This window comes from Alexandromys fortis, unplaced genomic scaffold, assembly GCF_014885135.2.
Source record: "Alexandromys fortis isolate MF-2015 unplaced genomic scaffold, M_Fortis_MF-2015_v1.1 scaffold_150, whole genome shotgun sequence".
NCBI classification, from domain to species: domain Eukaryota; kingdom Metazoa; phylum Chordata; class Mammalia; order Rodentia; family Cricetidae; genus Alexandromys; species Alexandromys fortis.
The window spans coordinates 655,042-679,232 of record NW_026068027.1 but is presented as its reverse complement, the minus strand read 5'-3'; the positions used below and the strand labels follow the sequence as shown (position 1 = coordinate 679,232).

Genomic DNA, 24,191 nt, shown 5'->3' with positions numbered 1-24,191 from the left:
AGAGACATGCATGGATCTAATCTACATGGGAAGTAGACAAAAAGACAAGACCTCCTGAGTAAATTGGGAGCATGGGGACCATGGGAGAGGGTAGAAGGGGAGGTAGAGGAAGGGAGGGGAGCAGAGAAAAATGTAGAGCTCAATAAAATAAAATTAGTGTTATAAGACGGGCCATAAGAAAAATGATACAAACCTAAACTGTGTACAGTTTAGAAAGAACTTTGAACTTTGATCAGAATTTCTTTCTCCTTTCCTGTTTCTTTTTCTAACTCTCTCTCTCTTTCTCTCTCTCTCTTTCTCTCTCTCTCTCTCTCTCTCTCTCTCTCTCTCTCTCTCTCTCTCTCTCTCCTTTAGTGTGCACTATAACACAGGTGTGGAGGTCAGAGGGCAACCTGCATTCCACCCTAAGACAGGGTTTCTTCTTTGCTGCTATGTAACCAGCCTAGCGCCCGAGAGCTTCTGGGGCTTCCCCGCCCCCATCTCCCTACAAACTCCAGTGCCACCACGCCCGGCTCTATGTGGGTTCTGGGGATGCAAACTTGGGTCCTCAGATGTGCTGGGAAAGCATTTATCCCACCGAACCATCTCCCTAGACCCCAAGCTGTTTTGTTTTTTTGAGACAGAGTTTCATGATGTGGTCCAGGCTAGACCTGAACCCTCCTCCGTCCTACTCCATCTCCCCAGGGCTAGGTGACCCCGTCTTTAAAAACTGTCAGGATCATGAGGGACAAGGAACGTCAGAAGCTGTCTGTCACAGGCCAGCGGTTTGGGACAATGCCGCTGTTATGTGGGATCTTGGGTGAGATACGCGAACAGAAAGGACAAAACGGAAGCAAGCGTGGCCATGGTTAGCACTATCATGTGTGGTGACGCACGCCTGTGCTCCCGGAACACCGGAGGCTGGGGCAGGAAGACAGGAGTTCCACGCTCCATAGTGAGTTCTGGGATAGCTAGGCTCTAGCGTAAAAACTTGTTTAACAAAACCTCCCCCAAGCTCAGACCCCAAACAAACAAGAAACCAGTAACGCTGTGGCAGAAGAAACAGGGCAAGGTATGACGGGACAGCAGAGGCCAGGAGGCCGCATTCTCTTGGCAGCAGCATCTCTGTACTAAAAAGCAGCCGCCGCCGCCTGTCTGTCTCTCCCCCACAAAGCTTCAAGTCTCCTTCAAGGACTGCTCAGTTAATTAGCTTCTTCACGGCTTCTGTGTTCTGTCTCTGCCAACACTACACTGGCAGGTCTCTCAACCCAGAAAAAAAGAAAAAGAACCAGCAAAACGGAAACCTCAACTCCCTCTCTTCAGCCTTGCTCCTCGACACTGTGTCCCTTCAGTCCTGAATCCTCACGGACAGGTCACTCACTACTCAGGTGTCCCAACCTGCAGCTGATGCCAAGGAACGCAGGCTCCTCCTCCTTTGATGAAATCTTAGTTTCCTGACTCAGCACCTAGCATTCCTGCCACCTTGGCCACCTGGGCTGCTCTGGCTCCAGCACTCGCAGCACGGTCCACCAAGGCACCCACTCAAGGTCAGATTGCTCCTTGTCTTACCACCCCACTTCCCACCCATCCGTTCTTTGAACGCAACGACTCCAAAGAGACACTTTTCCAATACCTCACAACAAACGAAGCTGGGCACAATGGCTCCTGCCTGTGCAGGATCCTCGCATGGAGGCTGGGGACCGGGTGAGATGGTGTGGGCTTTAATCATACAGGCATATCTCGGTGAGTTCGAGACCAGCCTGGTCTAGTATAGAGTGAATTCCAGGCCAGTCAGGGCTACACAGTGAGATCCTGCCCTACCCCCTAGTAGGTGTGATGGGTCACACTTATAATCCTAGCATTTGGGAGACTGAGGCAGGAGATCTCCAAGGCCAGCGTGGGCTCCATTGTGGACTCAAGGTCAGCCTGTACAACATAGTCAACCCTGACTCAAAACCCAAACAGACTAGCTCAGAGGTAGGGCACTTGCCTCCCACATGGAAGGGGTAAACGGAGGGGCCAGTCCTCACTAAGTCTATTTTCTTCCACCAGGATTTCTCTATACACAGCTGGGGCCGGTCTCAAGTTTTCGAGCCACCGTGTTTTCCAAGGGCTGGAATTACAGGTGTGGATCACCACGCCCTGCTCTCATAAAACCTTCCGAAAGCCAAGTTTCTGCAAAGTGCTTGCTCCGCTGTCCCCACAGCAGCTCCGCCCTTCGAGAAATCCAGCCATACCCTCCAGTTTTGGGTGATAACCCGATCATGTCAGGCCTATGCCAGTTTCAGAGTCACAAAACCTCTCTCTCCCTGCCTTTCCTTTCTGGTGTTAGTGCTGGAACCGAACCCAGGCCTTATGTGAGGCAAGCCCCCAAGCCCTCCACCACTGCGCCACAGCCCACCACACTTTTGTTTTCCCAGATCCACTGATCATGGCTTTAGTGAGTCACAACGCACAGCTCACTGCAGGGACATTCTCACCCTAAAACATGACTTGCAGCCAATGGAAATACCTCCGATTCCAAAGGACTGTTTAAAAAAAAAAAAAAGCCAAAGTATAATAATGGAGCTTAGGGGTACCTGGCAGCTCAGTTGTTCCTGGCCAAGATTGCAAAACTGGATCCAGCCAGAACCTGTGGAGGTATGCGCCCACTGGGGGAAGGGTAACTTTTAGAAACTCAAGCCTGTGGGCAGATGGACAAGGAGGAGACTAGCAACTCGGTGGGAGGCAGCACGTGACCCTGTGGGACAGATCCCAGCCAAAGGACGCTGGGTGTGTTGGGTGTTCCGGAGTGGGGATCTTCCATACCCTGGCCGGACTGGTCATACTTTATTTAAAATTAATATAAATATTTAATAAATAAATATAAAATTTTTTTGGGGGGGGTTTCAAGACAGGGTTTCTCTGAAGCTTTGAATCCTGTCCTGGAACTAGCTCTTATCTAGATCAGGCTGGCCTTGAACTCACAAAGATCCACCTGCCTCTGCTGGGATTAAAGGCGTGCACCACCACTGCCCGGCCCCAAAATTCTTATCATGCTTTTCCTAGTTGGAGTTAGAGAATCCAGAAATTAGAGAGCCGACCACCAGCCTGCTGGGATTTCTCCATATTTGGTAGGGGGTGGGGTTAAAATAGGATTTCATGTAGCACAGGTGTAAACTATAAGCAGCCTCCACAGTACTGAGATTGCAGGCACGTGCTGCCAAGCCCGGTTTATGGGGTACTGGGGACTGAACTCATGGTTTGTGAATGTTAGGAACGCATTCTATCAGCTGACTCGGCTACACTTCCAGCCCACTCTGCACAGACTGGAGGTAGCCGGTAGCCTCCTCTGCTGTATGGGAGGGAGGGAGGTGGGCCATGGGGAGTGGAGGAGGTCTGGGAAAAGGGGAGGGTTTTATTTCCTACTTCCTGTTGTCTTTCTGGAAAAAAACCAATGACAATTTTAGGAAAGGACGGTGGCATAATAGAAATGTGGCAATCAAGAAGCAGGAAGCCCTATAGTGCCACCTGTCACCTGCATGGCTACAACACCAGTTCCTAGCTGTACATGGGGAGGACACCGTCATCACCTGGTGAATTCTAAACATGAGTCTGCCATGGCTCTACATGGATGCCTGCTGATGGCCGCACATCTCTGTTGAAAAGGACCCTGTGCAATTCTGGTACTGTCATCGGGAGCTCCGACACGCGGCTATTTCCTCCGTCTTTGAGAGTCCTCATTTCCCCTCACCTTACTGTAGCTCAGTGATCCATATCTAGGCTGGCCTCAATGTTGTGGTAATCCTTCTGCCTCAGCCTTCTGAATGCTGCTGGGTTTACAGGCCTTCACCGCATACACACACACACACACACACACACACACACACACACATGCACACAAACACACACAATACTATTTCACTTCCAGCCTTTGAAGGTGAAGGTCAAAGAAATACATAAAACCCTCTGGACACTGTAGGATGCTATAACATGTAGGGGGGGAAATAGGCATGATAGCGACAATAACAGTAATAAACCTTGAGAAAGACACAGGGGAGCGGGGCGGTCACAGGCACTTGTTGGACGTTGGGTGTCGTAGGATCTGAGAAGGTGGCCAGCAGAAACAGGATAATTTGTGACACTGGGTTTCTGTTTCCTGAGACTGTGTGTCTTGGGTGGTAAAGGCAGACGGATAAATTTACCCTTTTCACACCCACAAAATGCTTGCCAGAGCCTGGGACTGGATGGACTGGCAGACAGAGGTGAGGTGGGGCAGGAGGGAGGCTGGAGAGGTGTACTCAGACCCCAGGCTATGGCCTCTCCTAGGGTTCCAGAATGGGCAGGGAGAAGGGAGGGCAGGGTTCTCCCTGGCTTGCCAAGGAAACGACACCAGCTCCTCATTCTCCTCATCAGCGGATGCCCACCGCTCTGCTTTCTGGTTTTTGTTTTGAACACAGTGACGTGGGCACCTGTGGGCACAGCTGCTTACACCGTCCCTTAAGTCAGAAACAGACCAAACTACCAGGATGCAGTTTTTGCCATCCGCTCTGTTTCCAGGCCCTAAAATATCAGTCAAGCTTGAAGAAAGCCACTGAGGCGGAGATAAGGTCCTCTGTGTCCACAGGCGAGCGAGTCAGGCCACCAGGACCTGTGGGCTCCGGGCCTCATGCATCCCCATGGCAACCTCCTCTCGCCAGCAAATACCAAGCCTGGAACGGGCCGAGTGGCCAGTTAGGAGGAGGCTGGGCCAGGCAATGCCAGCAAGAACACACAGGAGCCCAAGTTGCAGCCCCACTAATCCTCTCCTTGTCCCCCTCTCCCTCTTGACACTGGAACTGTTAGCTGTGGAAGGGCAAGGGTGTAGACTGTGCCAGAGGTGGGGGTACTCCCACAGATGGCCCCTCTCCCCAGTTATGAACAAAACTCAGGTCTACTCCAACAGATGGGACTCCATGGCCCCTTTCCTAGAAATCACAATTAGCTCATGATAATGTTTATAAGAACCCGGCACGAACTTGAGTTTAAGAAAAGGACTGGCCAGCAGGCGGGGGCCAAGCCTCAGACTTCTGCTCTCTCAGTTTCTACCAAGTGAGCAGCATCCACTTCTGCAGCAAAGCCAAGGGGACCAGGGCCAGACATCGGCACAGTGACCTTTCCCTCCTAGACCCGTGTCAGCTCTGTAGAACTGGGAGCTCCCCAGGAGCCTGTGTTAGAGCACGCATCCTGGGGCATTCTGATACTTTCCTATTCATATTCCCTACCCTAGGCTTTTGTTTAAATACCACACAAGAAGGATGGACAGAAGACTGCTTTCTCTGGACTTGTGAGCCTAGAAGAGCCTTCTTCACACCGTTGCTGAAAAACACTGAGGGGAAGGGAGGAGATTTCCTGTGCCCACGGTCAGGTCCACGTCTGTGGGAGGGGAACTTACGGCCTTAGCCTACAGGGCGCAGACACGGGGAACGGGGCTCCGGCACTCTAACCAACCCAACCCCAAAGCCACAGGAAGTCCACCTGGACTGCTGGCTGGTATCAGTGAAGGCCGGGGTGGGGGTGGGAAGCCTGAGAGGCAGTCTCACCCAAGGGGCAGCTCCAGCTGAATGATCAAGGCCAGGAAGTTGAGGCAAAGGCAAAAGGTTCGAGTTGGAACCTGCACTTGGCTGCCAAAGGTGCGTTTCCCTCCTCACCCAGCTCTTCTCCAATGACTCAGGGGGTGTGTAAGAGGCTCCCACTGCCAGCCCCACTGAAGTATGGTGAAAACCACTCCCTATTATGCGTGAGGGCAGATTCGGGCTTCGTGCTACCCCAAACTCTTTAAGAGATTTTTCTTCTTTTCTTTTTAAACAAGAAAACACACAGAGACGTTACTCGGGTTGTAGGCTCCAGCTTTAGCACTGACATAGACAATGGCACAATAGCAACCGAGCACCCACGCGCGCCACGCACGGTGGGATGTGATTTACTCTGCTAGCACCCGTCTTCTATACATGACCAGGGAGCCTCAGAGATGTTAAGGAACTCACTCAGAACCACATAGTCGGAACAGGAAGGGCTCAAGTTGAACCAGGGTTGTAGAGATGAAAAACCCATTCCTAAGAATTGTCCAGGTGGGATGGGTGGCCTGGACAGGTTGGACTTAGAAAAATACTCTAGCTTAAACCTTAGTGATAAGGATTTTTCTGCTTGCTTATGATGTCAGCCGCCTGGGGAGGGAGGGCAGAGGCCAGCTCTTTTCTCAGGCTCACAGTTGTCTCCTCTGCTGAGGGCTGGAGAAGAGGCGGTCCTTGGTAAATATGTTTCAGGGACAGCCATACAGGTGCCCCTGGTTTTCTGTCCCTGCTGTCTACACAGAAGCAGTGGCGACGCTGGTTTGACACCCTCTAGGATAGTGGCTCTCAACTCGTGGGTTGAGACCCCTGGGGGCGCTGACTGACTCTTTCCACAGGGATTGATTAAAGACCATTGGAAAACACAGATATTTATATTACAATTCATAAGAGTAGCAATATTCGCCGAGCAGTGACGGCACAAGCCTTTAATCTCAGCATCCGGGGAGGAAGAGGCAGGCAGATCTCTGTGAGTTCCACCTGGTCTACAGAGGGAGTTCCAGGACAGTATACACACAGAGAAACATTGTCGTTTCAAAAACCCAAAACAAACAAACAAACAAATAAACACAATAGAAAAACTACAGTTATGAAGTAGCAACAAAAATAATTTTTTGGTGGGTGGTCACCACAGCATGAGGAACTGTATTAAAGGCTCGAAGCATTAGGAAGGCTGAGAACCGTTGCTCTAGGATCTGTTTTATTACTTTTTGGGGTGGTGGTGGTGGGTGGTCTTTATTGTCCATAAGGTTCTAGCTAAGAGAATTCAGTCCTGTCCTTGGGGAAGTGTGTGTGTGTGTGTGTGGGGGGGGGATGAACTGGAGGGGGAGGGGCTGAGGTCTTAGACTTGGTTTGGGGTAAAGTAAGACTGTTTCTTTCACCCGCTCCGCCTTTCATTCTTTCTGTTGTTTTGAGGCAGGGTCTCATGTAGCCCAGGCTGGTTTCTAACTTGCTCTGTAGCTGAGGATGACCCGGAACTCTGCCTGTGCATCTCAAGTGCTGGGATTCTAGGTATGTACCTCCATGCTGAACTATTGGGAATGAAAATCCAAGGTAAACTTCCTGAGGTGAGCCCTGACTATGGGGTTAACTTCGCCACGCTCCTCAAACTGGGGGACAGCCAAGTGTAGACGGGAAGGTGAATTCTGTGACACGAGTCCTGGCAGGGGGCTGGGGGTCTGGTCCAGCTCTGAGCCGCCCTTGGAGCCACCTCCACAGCTGGAGGAGGGAGACCCGGGGAGAGGAAATGTTTGGGGTCTGCTCTGTGCCACAAAACATTTAGAGAAAGCTAGGCGGTGCTGTGACTTCAGGGGCTGCTGACATTAAGGCTCTTACAGACATTGGGTTCTTTCTGTGAGCCAGGAAAGGGACAACAGCTTCGCACTGAACGCTGCATCACTGCCTCTGTTACGTAGATGGGGAACATGAGGCTAAGCCACTAATTTGCCACTTCTCAAAGAAGCCTGTGTTTTTAACAAACCAACTCCCTCAATAATTACTCTGGCTCATAAACGACCCTTGTTTAACTTTTGCTCTTGTTTTTTGGTTGTTATTGTTTTTTTGAGGTGGAGTTTCTCTGTGTAGCTTTGAAGCCTGTACTGGCACTCGTTCTGTAGACCAGGCTGGCCTCGAACTCACAGAGATCAGCCTGCCTCTGCCTCCAAAGTGCTGGGATTAAGGGGTGCATTTTGCTCTTTTTTTTTCTTTGAGGCAGTTTTTCATGTGGCCCTCACTAGCCTTAAGACAAGAACCTTGAACTGCTTTCTTTTTTGAGACAGGTTTCTCTGTGTAACAGCTGGCTGTCCTGAAACTTGTTTTTTAGGCCCGACTGGACTGAAACTCACAGAGATCTGCCTGTCTCTGCCTCCAGAGTGCTGGCATTAAAGGCTTTCACCATCATCACTTGGTGAACCCTGAACTCTTTATCCTACTTCAGGCATGTGACACCTGGCCCAGATCCCTTTGATTTTTTTTGTAGCATCATGGGCACTGTGCAGGAACAACAACAACAATCCCAGCTACCCATAAGAAGCCAGGCCCTTAAGAAAGCAACTTCTGGGAGCTGGAGAGATGGCTCAGTGGTTAAGAGCATTGCCTGCTCTTCCAAAGGTCCTGAGTTCAAGTCCCAGCAACCACATGGTGGCTCACAACCATCTGTAATGAGGTCTGGTGCCCTCTTCTGGCCTGCAAGCATACATGTAGACAGAATATTGTATACATAAGAAATAAATAAATAAATAAATATTTAAAAAAAAGAAAGCAACTTCTATTTTGTATCCTGAATTTTGAAAAAAATTATAATATTCATATAACTTAACATTTAAAAAAAATCCAATTGTAAAAATATACAAGTTAAAAAAGCCACTTGCTTCCTTGACTCCTCAGGTTGTTCTGTGTGGCTGGCAGTCTGAGAATGCAGTTTGGTCTGCATGCTGCCCTGACCGGAGCTCTATCTTAGGGTTCTAGCACTCTAGGTGGCTTCCACAGTCAGAATCAGTCAGTCAGAGATGAGGAAACAGGCTCGGAGAGGTGAAACAACTTGCCCACATCACAGCATGTTCAGGGTGACTCAGCTGTGCGGCTCTCTTTGTCACTTGCATGACACAGGCCATGAGAGAGAAATCACATTCTTGGTAGAAAGGGTGTGTGGGGCTTTACTCTCTAGGGTGTGGGAGAGAATCTAGGGTCACATCAACGCTTTCTCAGGGTATCACCCTAATAGCGAGGCAACTTGGTCTGGACAAGTTCAGGAATTATGAAATCCCCCTTGCATAGGCAGAGTCAGAATTATTTAAAAACCAGAGCTCTTGGGCTGGGGCTGTTGCTCAGCCGCCGAGTCTGGCCTTGCATGCTTGAGGCCCAGGCTAACCTCTTTCGGATCGAGACATCTCCGTTGAAGTTTCCACTGCCTGCTTGCCAGACACACAGCATCCCCACAGCCAGCTCATAAATAATCCCCGTTCTGCTGAAAGCAGGCATTTTGATCTTAACCAAAATCATGTGACGTGTGTGTGTGTGTGTGTGTGTGTGTGTGTGGAATGTTTTGCTTCAGATTCCAGAGCACCACACATTTGTTTTCTCCAGTGCACACACCTCACTACCGTGTCCAGGGAGTGGTTAGATGCCCACACTCCCGTTTCCCCACATTTGACTGTGTGGGCCAGCAGCTCTCACCCATCCACAGAAGTGAAGATGGCCGGGCACAGATGACCTGAGACGTGGGAGGTGACCCTTCTCTTAGAGTTCTCAATTGCACGGCGCATGTGTGCGGCAGTGTTGGACAATGGCATTCACAGCACTGCTTGGCCGAATCTCCTCTCCCATCACGACATGAGTGCTAAGGCAGACAGGTTTTCCAGATTCTGTGCCTTACATATCCCCCCAGGTCTTGACCCTTTGTACAATCCCTTCCTTCATTTTTTTTTTTTTTTTTTTTTTTTTTTGGTTTTTCAAGACAGGGTTTCTCTGTAGCTTTGGAGCCTGTCCTGGAACTAGCACTTGTAGACCAGGCTGGCCCTTCCTTCAAGTTTTAAGTCTCTTAATTTTCGATGACAAGAGTACACAATCCGCCCTCACACCTACACCCTACCCCTAGGCAATCAATTCATTTGAATAGTTTGCCCAGTCGGCCTGGCCTTCTGTTAGATAACACGGACTTTCTCCTGTGTGTGTGTGTGTGTGTGTGTGTGTGTGTGTGTGTGTGTGTGTTTGTGTGTGTAGCAGGGTCTCCTACAACCCAGGCTAGCCTCACTAAGTAGTCGAGGAAGACCTTGAACCATAGATCCTCCAGCCACCACTTCCTAGATGCTGAGATCTCAGGCTGAGGCTGCAAGGATCTGTTTATGTGGGACTGGGGAGTGAAACCAGGGTTTCACACATGCTAGGCAAGCATTTTATTGAAAGAGTTCTATCCCTAGACTCCGTCTCCCTCGTTCTGATACGAGAACACTGGGGCCTAGAAGTTCAGTTGCTTCTCTGAGATGATACCACACATAATGTATTGAACTTGACTCGAAGTCATTCTGTCAAGATGCATCTCTTCCACCCCCACTGTGGGAACCGAACCCAGGGACTCTGAAGTTACATTCCCAGTCCCAGAACTGTCCTGTCTGACTTGACAGCTCCTGAGCCTGGCCTTCCTCAGTCGGCTACCAATGAAGAAGAGCCTTAGCAGGGCCTGGGCTTCCTTCCCTTGGCTGCTGGCCTCCTCGCTTTGTCCAAATCCTTGCTCCACTCCACATAAGCAGGACTCTGGAGAGCAGAGCCCTGAGTGACTGGGTGCCACTTCTTAGCTTAGCTTTCCACCGCTGCAGTTGCCCACTGCCCGCAGCCTCCATGGGTCAGGGCTGCCAGGCCGGTCAGTAGCCTAAGGTCTTGAAAACTGGCTTCTGAGATCCAGCCTGGAGCCTCTGCCTGCCCCCGGCAGCGATGAATGGTACCAGCTCTAAAGACATACCATGGGGTCTGAGAGGTAACTGCGGCAGGAGGGTGATGTCAGCTTCCTATTACAAAGGACCATGGGCTCGCCAACCCCAGCACTGGTATAATCTAATTTCTGCTTGCAACGAGTTTTCTGGGTCACTTCAAGGTTATGTGCCTTAGACAAAGGGTCAGAATTTGATTAGCAGAAAGCAGATAGATTATCCAAGAGTGTCCCAGTCTGGGAAAGGAGATCTTTAACATTTGAGTGTTGCCAGGTGTAGAGGTATCCATAATTCCAATTTTGGGGAGGCACGAGGACTATTGCGAGTTTGAGGCCAGTATTGTCTACACAGAGCATTTTGGGTTAGCCTGGGTTACCTAGTCAGTCTCAGCCACTGGCAGCATCATAAAGGTGGTGGTACCCAAACTGTAAAGGGGCAGCAGGAAGCCACCTTCCTCCCTAGGACTAGCAGTGGTGGTTCCTCAGACTGAAAACACCCATCAGAGCTGGGGTGCGAACACGTGGTGTGCGTGCAAGCTACTAGCCCTCTGCCCAGTGCTCACTTAGAAGTGACACACACTCCAATACCTACACCTCCAGGCACTGGAAAAGCTTCCCACTGGTGAGCTCACTATTCACGGCTTTGCCGATCTTTTCATTCGGCTTTAATTAATCCATCATACTATAGACTCTCTGTAGGTGGAAGAGAAGGGAAGATTATGTGGCAAGGGCAGGCATTTCCGTGGAGACAGGATCTTGCCCCCTTCGGTCTGAGGACTGCGTAGACTTAAGAACTCTCTAGTGGCTGCTCTGCTTCTCTGATTTTTCAGCTTTCACCCCCTAATATCTGACTCTGGGTTTTTATTATTAAGACCAATTATAATCCGAGCGACATAGAGTACTGCAGAAATCTGTTTGACTTTAATAAAATGGTTCAATTTACTTTCTGGTATTTTTAGCCCAAGTCTAGGACAGCTCCAGTGAGCCACATAGGGCCGTGTTGTTTCTGATCTGGATATACTGGCGGTTCAAACTGGGGTCTGTGTGAGTGAACAGGGGCTGCCTTCTGATGCTGAGAAGCTGTCTGGAAGTGGGGTGTCAGTGGGAGTCAGCCACTGAGCTTCTCCGGGTGTGAGCAGTGTTCAAAGGAGCCCCGATGGGCATCGGGTCATCTGTGAAGGCCATTTCTGTCCCTCTGCACAGTGTCAATCCTGTGTAGCACCCAGGCTGTTGTTACTTCTCCAAGTCATCAGCTCCCAATCCACGGAAGCTTCCTTAGAATCCAATTAACAAGGGGCAGCTTCCAATCTAGACTGTTTTGTCTGTTCCTGTCACTCAACCAGGTGGTTTGTTGCCTTTCTGCAGACTCAACCCCTACCCCTGTCCAAAAAGACTGCCTGTCTCAAAGTCCCCAGAGGAGAGGAGGAGATAAGGCTGGGTCGGGTCTCCCAAGCTCCATGGAGTAGGAAGAGGAATCACCAACGAGCAAAACCTGCCTAGAAGCTTATGAAGCTGAATTCCTTGCGTGGGTTAGATGGAAAGTGAGTGTCAACCATTCTTTCAGTAATGACCATGCGGAGAGTCAGTGAAGACGGGCAGGGAGATGACACCCCAGCCCAGCCTGCCCTGGGGTGTCCCCGGAGTTCAGGGTTCCATTCTTCCTCTCTTCTTTTTGATAGTGGGGACTCCTGCACACCACACCTCAGTCTTTAAAAGTTTTAAAAAGAAGCTGGGCGGTGGTGGCGCACACCTTTAATCCTAGTACTTGGGACGCAGAGGCAGGTGGATCTTTGTGAATTTGAAGACAGCCTGGTCTACAGAGCGAATTACAGGACAGTCAGGGCTGTTCCACAAAGAAACTCTGGCTCGAAAAAAGTTTTAAAAACACGCGGTGCCCTCAGAGATCAGGAGGTAGGGGATCCCTAAGAAGCAAAGGTATCGATGGTTGTGTGCTGGGAGCCAAACTTCAGTTCCCTGCCAGAGCAGCAGGTGCTCCTAACCACTGTGCCATCTCTAAGGCCCCCACAGCACCAGCCGGGAACTTTTGTTTATTTTTTTTTGTTTTGTTTTTCTAGTGATCCACATGAAACTGTTATTGACAACCATGCTGATTGAGACTATTCAAAGCTGTAAATCCTTTTCACTGACGTCCAGACCAAGAGCAGGACTGAGCCTCTCTCTGGAAAGCCTCCTGGTGCCCAAGCTCAAGGATTTCGCATTTAAAAAGGCACCCCCCCCAAAGACACACCAAAGCTCTATGATAGGCAGAGTAATCTTTGTTTGTTTGGTTTTTCGAGAACAGGGTTTCTCTGTAGCTTTGGAGCCTGTCCTGGAACTAGCTCTTGTAGACCAGGCTGGTCTCGAACTCACCGAGATCCGCCTGCCTCTGCCTCCTGAGTGCTGAGATTAAGGCTTGCGCCACCACTGCCCGGTTTGGGCAGAGTAATCTTGAAATGTTCATTCACAGCAGAGCAAATAGGTATTTTAGATATAACTTGCCAATTATTTTGGTTAACACATCTGGACCATTGTCAAAGTCATGGAAATCTCGAATGTGTTGCCAAGGCAGATTGACTGTTGTGGGGATGGGGGAGAGAGCTGGGAACTGTCTGAGCGAATCCCAAATGGAGTCAGGACAAGATGGCATTGACCTAGTTATTTCAGGTTTTTTTCTTACTTATTCATTTACACTTTTAAATACCCTCTATTATTCCCCCATTCATCCTAGGAAGTCACTTGTGTCAAAAACATGGGATCCAGGAGGTTACCTGGAAACCAAGGAAAACAAACCAATACAGGGGCCACCCATGATCTGAGGTTCACGTGCCTCCGGGACAATAAAAGGGGGGGAATCATAAACCGACCATGAATAGTGTTTTTCCCCTTGGAAGAAATTCCCACTAATTTCATGGGATTCCCTAAAAAGGTTATGACCTCCAAGTCTACAATAGCATACATATAATACTTATTAAAACTTAGCCGGGAGTGGTGTTGGCCCACGCCTTTAATCCCAGCACTTGGGAGGTAGAGGCAGGCGGATCTATCTACCTCTGAGTTCCAGTCCAGACTGGACTACAGAGACCCTGTCTCACAAATCAAAACCCCAAAAAAAATCCTCCACAGAAACCAAAACAACAAACCCCCAAACAACACCCCCATTAATCCATGACTAAGTATTTTCTAGCGTGGACAGGGTAGGAAATTACCCGGATGGATATAATTTTTATAGAATGGTCTCATCTGGGGACAGGATGTTGCTTTCCACAGCTGCATGCCAACCACTCGACGGAAAATGAAAATGTCCCTGGACCAGCCTGACTTTTTCCAGAGAATGGAGTAGCCAGGTGACGTAGAGTCGGACCTCCAAAGCACAAAAACATACAAAAAATACTAAGACTGGCCCCCCTTTTTTTTTTTTAACGAATCCAGAATTTCTTTAGTTGAAATATATTTCTTCTGGTGGTAGTTCATGTTAGGACACCCCGCTCCTTTCCCCAGTAAACTTCCTTCCCATGTAAGCCCTGTCTGATGGCCAGTCTGTCCCTCACCCGCGGTTTTACAACAGTTCAGGGCCAGGGAGATTTTCCAGTCTTCGACTCGGGGAGGTTGTTACTCTTTGTGTGTAATAAGTAAAATATATTTCTGCAAGGCTTTCACAGGAGAGTAGAAACAAAACCCAAAACTTTGAGGGCTTGGGGGCTGCAGCTCAAGGGTAGAGTGCTTGCCTCCCATGCCCTACCCGAGGCTGTGGGTTCAGTCCCCAGCATCAAGAACAAAAGAATAAAAAAGTTGGCAGATCCTATTAAAGTTCCTCTGATTCAACCGGGACAGAGAGGAACTCAGAGGTTACAATTCCATTTCTCTCCTCAGTGCCTCACAGGTTTATCCAGAACACTTAAGACAGCAACAGTGTGCAAAGCCACCAGGACCCTGAGAGCCAAGCTTCTGCCCTGTCCCCCAGCCAGAAATACCCAGGCAAAAGACATCTATCTACCTCCATGTGTTACCAAAGAAAAGGTGGTAGTTTGTTTGATTTGTTTGTTTTTGTAAATCCAAGATATTTTTAGGTCCCAAACTGTGCGGTGACCAATCTGAGGCCACATCTCCTCAGAAAAAATGAACTGAAGCAGGAACCAGACAGAACCACCCCCGGATACACAGGCCTATGTATAAGATTAAAGGTTCACGTCCACCACACTTCCCGAAGGGATGGCTGAGAATGGCAACTCATGAATGCAGAAGCCGGGGAAGTCTCATTTAGGGGAGCAAGCACTGACCAGCCACTCCAGATGCACTCCTATAAGGCTGCATAGCAAAGCCCGTCCAAATTTGGGAAGTAACCAGTAACTGGCAGCCAGCAGCCAGGGCTTCTCTGGATCCATAGCAAGCTCTGGAATGTTGCCACTGGCACTTTGAAAACAGGGGCAGAGTCTGTGAGAGAGGAGTGTGGGTGTGGGTGTGTGTGAGAGCGAGTGTGAGTGTGTGCACATGAATCCAATTCTCGCCGCCACCCAGAGATCCGGATGCCTGATCTTGGTCGTCGGTAACTATGGCCGGGGTGAGGGAGAAACCAAAGATGCAGGCGGGGGCCAGGTCCCATTTTCCATCCCTCCTGGTGCAGACACTTGGCCTCAGCTCACCCGCTCCCCAACCTGCCAGCTCCAGCACAAGCAGGGCAGTGTTACTCTAGCCCAGGCGCTCTGTGGGAAGCCATTTTATGCAACAGTTCAGCCCAACATCCAAGTCAAACAACTTCTGAGAAGCAGCAAGCTGTGTGAGGAGGGGCTCTCATCACAGCCACCCACCTCTCCAGAGTTTGCCCCGACTCCAACCCAGATGCCTTAGAAGCCCCTCCAGGCTCTGCACCTTTATTTCCAGGAGTGTGGGTGTCCCTTCCTCCCTGAGTCAGATATGTGGCAACACACAAAATGGAGTCAGTGTTTTGCTTTGGAGAACGAGGCTGGCTCAGACGGCAGGGAGAGGTGGACAAGACGGAAGGCCGCGTGGGAGTGTGTTCTAATCTGTGGTTTAAACATCAACACTTAACTAGGGATCTACTAGTGAAGCATGATATAATAGCTACAGGTGGACGCTGACCTGCACGGACCACTAGGTCTCTGATGAGCTCGCAGCAGCACTCAGGGGAGGAAGATGCTGACTCCAGGGCCGTGCTCTGACCAGTACGGTCTTGACCACAAAAGGCCAAGGCAGAGGAACACACACAACTGAGCCTGAAGATAAGGAGACCCCACCTAGGGTGAGGGAAAGCCCCAGGAGCTGTTTGTTCACAGGTCAAGGTCAAATCCAACCGGAGGTGGTGTGTGTGGCGGAGGTGGTGTGTGTGGCGGAGGTGGTGTGTGTGGCGGAGGTGGTGTGTGTGGCGGAGGTGGTGTGTGTGGCGGAGGTGGTGTGTGTGGCGGAGGTGGTGTGTGTGGCGGAGGTGGTGTGTGTGGCGGAGGTGGTGTGTGTGGCGGAGGTGGTGTGTGTGGCGGAGGTGGTGTGTGTGGCGGGAGGTTGTTCTGCAGCCAGAACTTGAATGGATCATTGAGATCATTTGCATCAACTCATGAATTTTGAGGGTGAAAGTAGTGTGGATCAGAAAAGTGAGCTGCCTGTAATTTCAAAGTAATCTGGAGACAAAGCTGCTCTCAGCCAGGCTCTGAGCCCCATCCAACTCTCTGCCTAGGTCTAAGCAGCTCCCACGAAGGTAAGGCCATCTCTGGAGGAAGAGGATAACTGCTCTGCTATTTCCATCCTTTGGGATGGGGCAGGGGCAGAAAGAGGGGACAGAAGCAGGGCATGACTCTCTTAGTAGGGTTCATCTGTCCCTTCCTAGCCTAGGAGGATGGAAGTCCTCACTACGCACGCTGGGGGATAGGGAGGGTGAGGAAAGATCAGACAGAGATAAGACCATCAAGCAAGGCCAGTCTGGCTGCCTAGCAAGACCCCAAACAAAAAATTTATGGAAAAGGTCACATTCCTGGCCTGGCCCAAGGCTAGTCACTATATTGTAGCCTGAAATACCCTACCACCTGCCATTCAGTTATTAGAAAGATGTTTTCCTTCTTGATCCTTTCTCATTAATTTTTCTCTTCTTTTTTTTGGGGGGGGAGTGAAGGGATAGACATGAGGTCTGAGGGAAATTCAGGAACAACCAAAATAGGCTGGGGAGGTTTGGCCCTGAAGATATTGGAAAAACAGACCGACGCTGGCGTGGTTGTGGGCATGAGACGCCCAGCGTCAAGAGGGCAGGCTGGGAAGGCTCAGCTGTCAAGGAGCAACCACAGGGGACGTAGTCAGGCCTAGACAAGAGAAAAGGTTTCCTTTTCACATCTTCCCTCTGCTCCACTGTCCCATGTAACTAAGGCTGGCTTCTCTTTGGATTCCCATCCCCTCAGGATCCTCGGCACACAAAGGTGGCCCCTGCTTTGCAAACCCCACATCAGGTTCCACATTCATAAATCACTGGTCTCAAGAGAGGGAGGCGGTGACAGGTGACATCATAGTAATCCCAGTGGTCCCCTGAGATCATAGCCTGTCATGAAGATATTTTGAGGAACTTCATCCTACCCTCTACTCCCACCCAAAAGCCAAACCCAGCTGGGTGCCTCATGTGATAATATACCGTCACTTGACCCTGAGTAGCCACTGAACCTTTCATGGACCACTTCCTTCTCCTGCTATATCCTGGGGCTATGGGAGGCCTTTGCAGACTGTAAAACACTTTACACAGAGACTGAAGGGGGGGGGGGAGGCTTTGTCCCTATTGGACCCCAGAGTGGGACAGGTAACAATAATAACTTAGGAAATTGCCCACCCCCTAAATGGTAAGTACTAGCTCAGCTTGCCATCTTGGGCAAGTCACTGCCCCTGGCACTCTGTTTTTCCCACTGTGAACAGGAAGGCTGTCATCTACAAGTTGGTGCACAATCTCTAAGCCCTTCCCAACCCTAAAACCAAGTCCTTCCAAAGTGAGAGTGTTCTGTTTCAATAGTCAACCAGCAGCGTCTAGCGCGGGCAGGGAGCTCTGGGTAGGAACAGAACGGAGTGGCAGGCAGGAGACAAGCTGGACAGATTGCGGACCAGCAGGCAACAGACTGAGTAGACATAGGTTGGCCATGGGCACCTCCCCTTAGCCCCTTGCATATGCCATGGGTGCAGATGGGGGATGCAGACATGCTGTGGCACTGTGTGGTTCCCCCTAGCCCCAAAGTTTCACCCCATCTAGGCAGGCATCTGGGGACTAACCAACAGACGGGCAGGGAAGGGATGGCTAGGGTAGGGTGAGGAAAACTCCCCAAAGGACAGGGCGGGGTTGGGTGGGGCCAGCTGTCTTTAGACTTTGTTCTGTGGTGCTTAAGCAGATGAGAGGCTCAAGCCAAGCCTCAGAGCTGGCTTGCCTGTTTGTCTGCCGAGCTGGGGAAACACCGGGAGGGAATCTGACATCCTCTTTAAGTTGTATGGGTGTGGTGACTCCTAGAAACCCAGCGCTACCTCCCAGGGTGCAGAACACTTCCACGCAGCAGCCCCGGAAAGTAGTAAACCTTACACCGGCCAGCTGGAGGAGGATGGCAAACATACATCCCGACGGCTGCTCCAAGGAATAGTGCACTTTTTTTTTTTTTTGGTTAAAAGTCTCCGGTGGCACGTAACTAGTTTCTAAACGTCATCTCTCTTGAGAGTGTGACACAGGGATTGCCTGGCCAAGCCCTTTTCTGCTTGCCTGGGATCAAATGTTGTCCATTTGTGCGTAGGGGTTGTGCCGTCTCAGGAGTAGGACACAATGGTTGTTGTATTTCCTTGCTCCAGTCCCTTAGAAAGCGGACACCCTAGCTGTTTTCCCCAGACTTTCAAATGCAGAGAGGTTAGGGAGTGTCTACTAGTTCCTCCCACCTCCCCCGCCCCCGTCTTCTCCAGGTGAACGGCCATTACTGGCGGCCCCGCCTGGTCATTTCTAGGACGGGAAGGTTTCGAGCCCATAGTACCTCATTACTCAGGAAATGCAGAAACACCCGACTTATTCCACCAAGAGGCGCCGGTAGGCACCTTCCCCTCCCTCCTCTCCCTAACTCTCCCAGAGTTCTCTCCAGCCAAGATAGTTATCGCTCTTGAAAAAGAATCAAGACAATCTAGTCTTTCAGGTAGCTTGGAGAGAGGAATGGACGTTCTCACGGGACCGAGAGTCCAGACCGGGAATATGTAAAGTCCGTCCTCCAGGTACAGAGGACTCCCCCACCCACTCCCTCTGCAGAGTGAGGGTGCCAGGAGCCCTTCGTGGGAGCCTCTTTGCCACATATGAGACCACCGAAGTGGAAGTCACTCGCTGCCCTGCTCGCCAGGAGCCTCACGGGCCAGAAAGGGCCTCGAGCTACTCGAAAAGGGGTGCTCCGCACCTCCCCGCCACCTTCCCCTCTAGCAATTGGGGGTGCTCCGGGTGACAGCGGGCACAGACCCAATTTCAAATCCTCGGAGGCAGAGGGACCCGGGAGAGGAGTACACAGCCTGGGCCACCAGGACCCCGGCTTCTCCCGCCCACCTGCCCGTCCCGCCCGCGGCCAGCTGGCAGCCGCCGCGCCTTTCTCTTCTCGCCCGGAGTTCGCCTGGCGCGCGCAGTACCAGCTCCCCGAGCTCCCGGCCGCCGGGACACCCACGGCTCCGGACGCCGTCCCGAGCTCCAAAACAGGTGGCCTCGGAGACGAGCGCGCGACAGTCGCCTCTCACTCACCCAGAAGATGAAGTTAAATCCGAAGAGCAGGTATTTGATGCACTTGCTACCTCCTTTGACCGGCATGGTGCAAGCTGGACTTCCGTGGGACAAGAAGCACGCACGACTGGGACAGAAGGGAAGCGGCAACGGACTGAGACACGCTGAGGCTGGGGGCTGGACTACGGCTCCACTTTTAAAAAGTGCCACTCCTTACGGCGATCGGCCAGCTGCGCTGCGCATGTGCCGAGGAATGCCGACCCCGCCCCCCGGCCCACCTGCCCCGCCCATGTCTCATCCTCTACCCAGATTCAGGTCCTTGGGCTCCGGCTCCTCCGCTGTCTGGAGCTCGCCGTACACCCTGCTCTTTCGGGTCTCGTTCCAGAGATCCTTTTCCTTTCGACTTCCTCCTTCCCACCGTCTTGGGAGGGGGGTCTTTTCAGACCTCCAGGCCTGGCTGCCTTTACCCGGGTGTTAAAAGTAGGCCTCGCCTTTCCGGTTCATTCCGGGCGCGGCGCCTAAGAGTTTAAGTTGGAAGACCCCCGAGGGTCATCTAATCTAAAGGACCTTTTCAGATTCCCAAGACAAGTCTGCCGGACCCTGTCTGCCTGCCTTGGTTTCTCTCCAACAGCTCCTTGTAAACCTTTCCGGACTGAGCATACTTATTTGAACACTGTGGCCACTAGAATGCTCCAGATGCCAATCTGAGCATTTCTCTTTGCTCACAATAGTTGTTTATTAGCAAACTTAGTCCAGTTGAAATTTACTCCTCGCATTTTCTACCCCACCTGGTGCCACACCCTTGCGCTGTCCCACCTCGCAGCCGGCAGGTGATCCGTGACTGGCTGCCCCTGCCTCCTTTACCTGTGAAAATTCTATCGTGTTTTATCTTTTATTTAAGTTTAAACTTATTATTATGTTTGAGACAGAGTCTTACTTCATAGTTCTGTCTGGCTTGGAACTGGCTATGTAAACCAGGCTGGCCTCAAACTCATAGAGACCTGCCTGCCTCTGCTGTGGGATTATAGGTGTGTGCCAGCATGCCCCGCAATTTCATTATTTCTGAGGTAAGGTCTCATTATCCGTGCAGCCCTGCGGACCTGGAATTTGCTTATGTAGCTCAGGCTATCCTGAATCCCAAATCCTCCTGCGCCTGCATTGCTAGTGGGCCACCACATCCTGCTCCATGGCTTTTTAAATTCTTTCTTGATTCTTCTAGTCCAGCGAGGAGGTTGTTCTCAACATCCTCTGCAGTATTCTCTCCCTCACCCCGCAGGAAGTTCCCTTAGAGCTCTTTGTGGCAAAAGCAAACCATACTCATTACAGAAACATCAGAAAATACCAAGAAGCAAAAAGAACGTGAGTTAAAATTTCACCCGGGTTACCCAGTGCATTGGAGGCCAATCTGGGCTTACATGAGAGCCTGTCTCCAAAAACAAAACACCCAAACAAAGACAGTTTTTCGGGTAGCCAAACCAGCCTCTGTTAGCACAGACAGCTCCCTCTTCATTATTATCAGTGGACAGATTTCATTAATCGATCTGCTTAAAACGATTTTTTTTTCACAGTCCGCTTTGGTAAGGTTCTTCACTGGGGGCAGGAGCTGAAAGCAGCAGATTTTCTCCTCTTTCTTCTCCGAAGCAGCTGAGAAGTGAGGGAGGGAGATGGGCAGGAGACTCGGGGTGGGGTGGGGTGTTCAATTTAGGGGTCTCTGAGAGCTCTGAGGAGAGACCCTTGAGCTTCCATTTTTAGGATGAGTATCCCAACTATCCCAAAGTGAGAGTAACAGTTAGGAAAGCCTGGCAAAGCTGGGACTCGGGTGGGGGGGGGCCCATGGTCTTAGGGAGAGAACTCCTGAGGATGAGTGGATGAACTGCAGGGGTTCCAGACGGAGGCTCAGGAGACTAGGTGGGAGCGCGGGGGGGGGGGGTCTGAGCTGGAGACAGGTATACCTCTAAGGGCTGTTTCATTTGTTTTTAATTTCCTTAGGTCTTACTACATCTTACCAAGTGCTACACCACGAAGTCACCTCCATCCATGGATACGTGGTGTAAGAGACCCTAACGGGGAATTCCATGGATGTCCCTAAGTCAGTCGACAGCCCCCTAAGCTTGGGGGCATGGTGGAAGCCAGGGGTGGGGGGGGAGCTGTGTGTGAAGGCACAGAAACAAAAACATGGCAGCTGTCTGTGTTGGGGCAGGGGTGGGGGAAGCTATCCGCAGTGGGGAGCTGGGTGGAGGACAAGGAAGGAGAGGCAGAGCCTAACTTGAGTCTCCTGCCAGGAGGGGTGGATGTCAACAGTGCTCTGCTGATTTAGTAACTCTCTGAGGATGGCTCCGTTAGGACGTGTGTCACAACCAGGGACGGGGATAGGCTAGAGAAACAACGCCTCCTTCTTCTAGGGGAATTCCATCCATTTTGGGAGAATAGGTCTAAAGAAAAGGCTTTATCTCCTTGCACCCCCTCCTGCCATGGGAGAGCGGGGTTCAGCAATCATTTCCATCTGCAACAGAAGCTACTTTGGGTAGCAGTGAGTGCTGAAGGAGGTAGTCCCCACCTTCGTTCCCCACCCCATTGCCATCACTATTATTATTTATACCCGTGGAACAGCTTAAGAACTCCATTACATATAATCAGAGTTTTTTCTTTCTTTCTTTCTTTCTTTCTCTCTCTCTCTCTCTCTCTCTCTCTCTCTCTCTTTCTTTCTCTCTTTCTTTCTTCCTTTTTTTCTCTTGCAGAATCTCAGTCTGGCCTTGAACTGGAAACCCCCCTGCCTGAGAGCCCAGTGCCACTCAGTGTGGCAGCCTTATATGAGAGAATTGGACCTGGAGTGAGGAGATCCACATCTCGTCCCTACTCTATGGCTTAGTTGGACAGGTCAGCTCCTGTCCTTGGACCCTGTAAGTGCAGTGACGTTCATTCTGGGCTTAACAGTGTTTGTTACAGGACCTCAGTGCTATAAGCAACCAGGAAAAGGGAGGGATGGAAAAAACGTGGTTTGCTTTAACTAGAAGAGGAAAATGTGGGTAAGCCCTGAGTCAGAGATCACATGGCGGCAGCCAGGCCTTCCAACTTTTTTGGAGTTGGGACTGGGGAAACTTTTTCTGCCTTCCCTGGGGGTATCCTGTTTCAGGAAACCCCCTCAACTCAGGGGTCCATGTTGGCTCTTGTACTCCCCCTAGTGGTAAAGTTTAAGCACATCCCACCAAGACGACTTTTGCTTCCTCTGTGTCTCATAGACTACTTACCCTCCCACCCCAGGTGTGGGCACCAGCATGCACAGTCACAGGCAAGATTCTTGTCCCTGCCTGGCCTCCTCCTGTGCCAGCAACCATTTGGTGTTTTTTTTTTTTTTTTTTGCTTTTACTTCCAGAATGTTCGGCTGTTGCCCTTTCTCTAAAGGCAGGTATGCGAGCCTTCTGCAAATACTCTCTAGTCTCATCCTCATGGATTGCCTGGTGGGACATGTCTGCTGTCACCGTATTCCTGTGTTGGTACACATGTTGGTGGTGACCACCTTCAAAGGACACTCGATTTGGGGATAGGAGTGGGGCTCAGCAGTTAGGAGCATTGGCTACTCTTCTAGAGTACCTGGGCTTGATTCCCAGCACCCACATGGCAGCTCACAGCCACCTGTAACTCCAGTTCCAGAAGATCTGATACCCTCTTCTGGCCTTTGTGGGTACCAGGAATTCACATGGTGCCTAGATCTACATGCACACACAGAATAAAAATTAAGATTAAAAATTTAAAAAGAACGTCTGCCTTGATTAATTTCCATCGCTTGCTGGCCTTCTGTGCACATGGTAGACATTTCTGGCATGAGCTCAGGGAGATATGCCGCACTTGGGCGTTGGCCTGCAGTGCCTCGGCTCGCCTGTGGGCTACTCAGACTCTCTCCATTTCCTTTGTTTAGCTCACTGCTCTGTCCGTTCAAGTCATCGTGTTTGTTCAGCAATCCCAATGTGTCCCATCTTAGTTCCCGAAGCTTGTGGCCGTACCACTGTGCCTAGCAGAAGGGGCTCTGTAGATGAATTAAGTTAAAGGATCTTGGAACGGGGATTATTGTGGTAGGACTTTGTGACCAGAAGAGAGTTTTGCTGTTTGCTTTTGTTTTTGACAGAATCTCACTAAGTAGCCCAGGCTGGTCTTGAACTCTAGATCCCCCTGCCTCATCTTCTTGAGTATTGGAATTTGGAATTTCTCTCTCTTTGGAATTTTTGTTGTTGAGACAAGGTCTCTCTATGTAGTCCTGGCTGTCCTAGAACTCACTATGTAGGTCAGACTGGCCTCCAACACACAGAGATCATTTTATCTCTTCCTCCTGGGTGCTGGGATCAAAGGTGTGCGCTACCACATCTGACCTGAGCCCTGGAATTTCAGTAGTGTGCCACCATCCCCAGGTTTACAAAGAGTTCTCTCCTTAAAAGTACTTTATTGTGTTTATGTGTATGAGTGATGAGTGTTCTGGCATGTGTAGTCTCTGCACCACATGCACTCTGGGTGCCCACGGAGGACAGAAGAGAGGGTCAGAGTCCCAGCAACTGGAGTTACGGACAGTTGAAAACCATCATACGCGTACTGGGACTTGAACCTAGGTCCTCTGAAACGTAGTTACAAGACAGTGCACTAAACTGTTGAGCCAGCTCTCCATTCCACCAGAGTTCTTACGGAAAAGAGGTAGGAGTTTTCTAACTGGAGGATGAGATGTGAGGACAGAGCCCAGATTGGGATGATGTGTGGCCATGTGCCAAGGACACGGGATGCCTCTGGAAGCTGGGCCAGGTGAGGAGATGAATTCTCCCCCACAACTGTCAGCAAGAACAAGTATACCACTGCCCGCTTCCATTAGACCTCTGACCTCTGGAATGGTAAGATAATTAAATGCATTATTTTAAGCCACTACATTTGTCATAATTTATTACAGTAGCAGAGGGAAATGGACACAGCTATTAAAAATAAACATTGTGACCTGAGTGCAAAATCTGTGGGATCC

General features: G+C 50.5%; 1 protein-coding gene across 1 annotated transcript in view; it reads right to left on the bottom strand.

Annotated features, from left to right (window-relative positions):
* Cd9 (CD9 molecule) overlaps positions 1 to 19,391 on the bottom strand; it is a 34,027-nt gene extending 14,636 nt beyond the window's left edge. Inside the window, exon 1 of the mRNA XM_050164132.1 lies at positions 19,217 to 19,391. Coding sequence (XP_050020089.1) covers positions 19,217 to 19,282 — 66 coding nt within the window. The 5' untranslated portion in view covers positions 19,283 to 19,391. The remainder of the gene's footprint in view (positions 1 to 19,216) is intronic.
* Between the last annotated feature and the right edge of the window lie 4,800 nt (positions 19,392 to 24,191).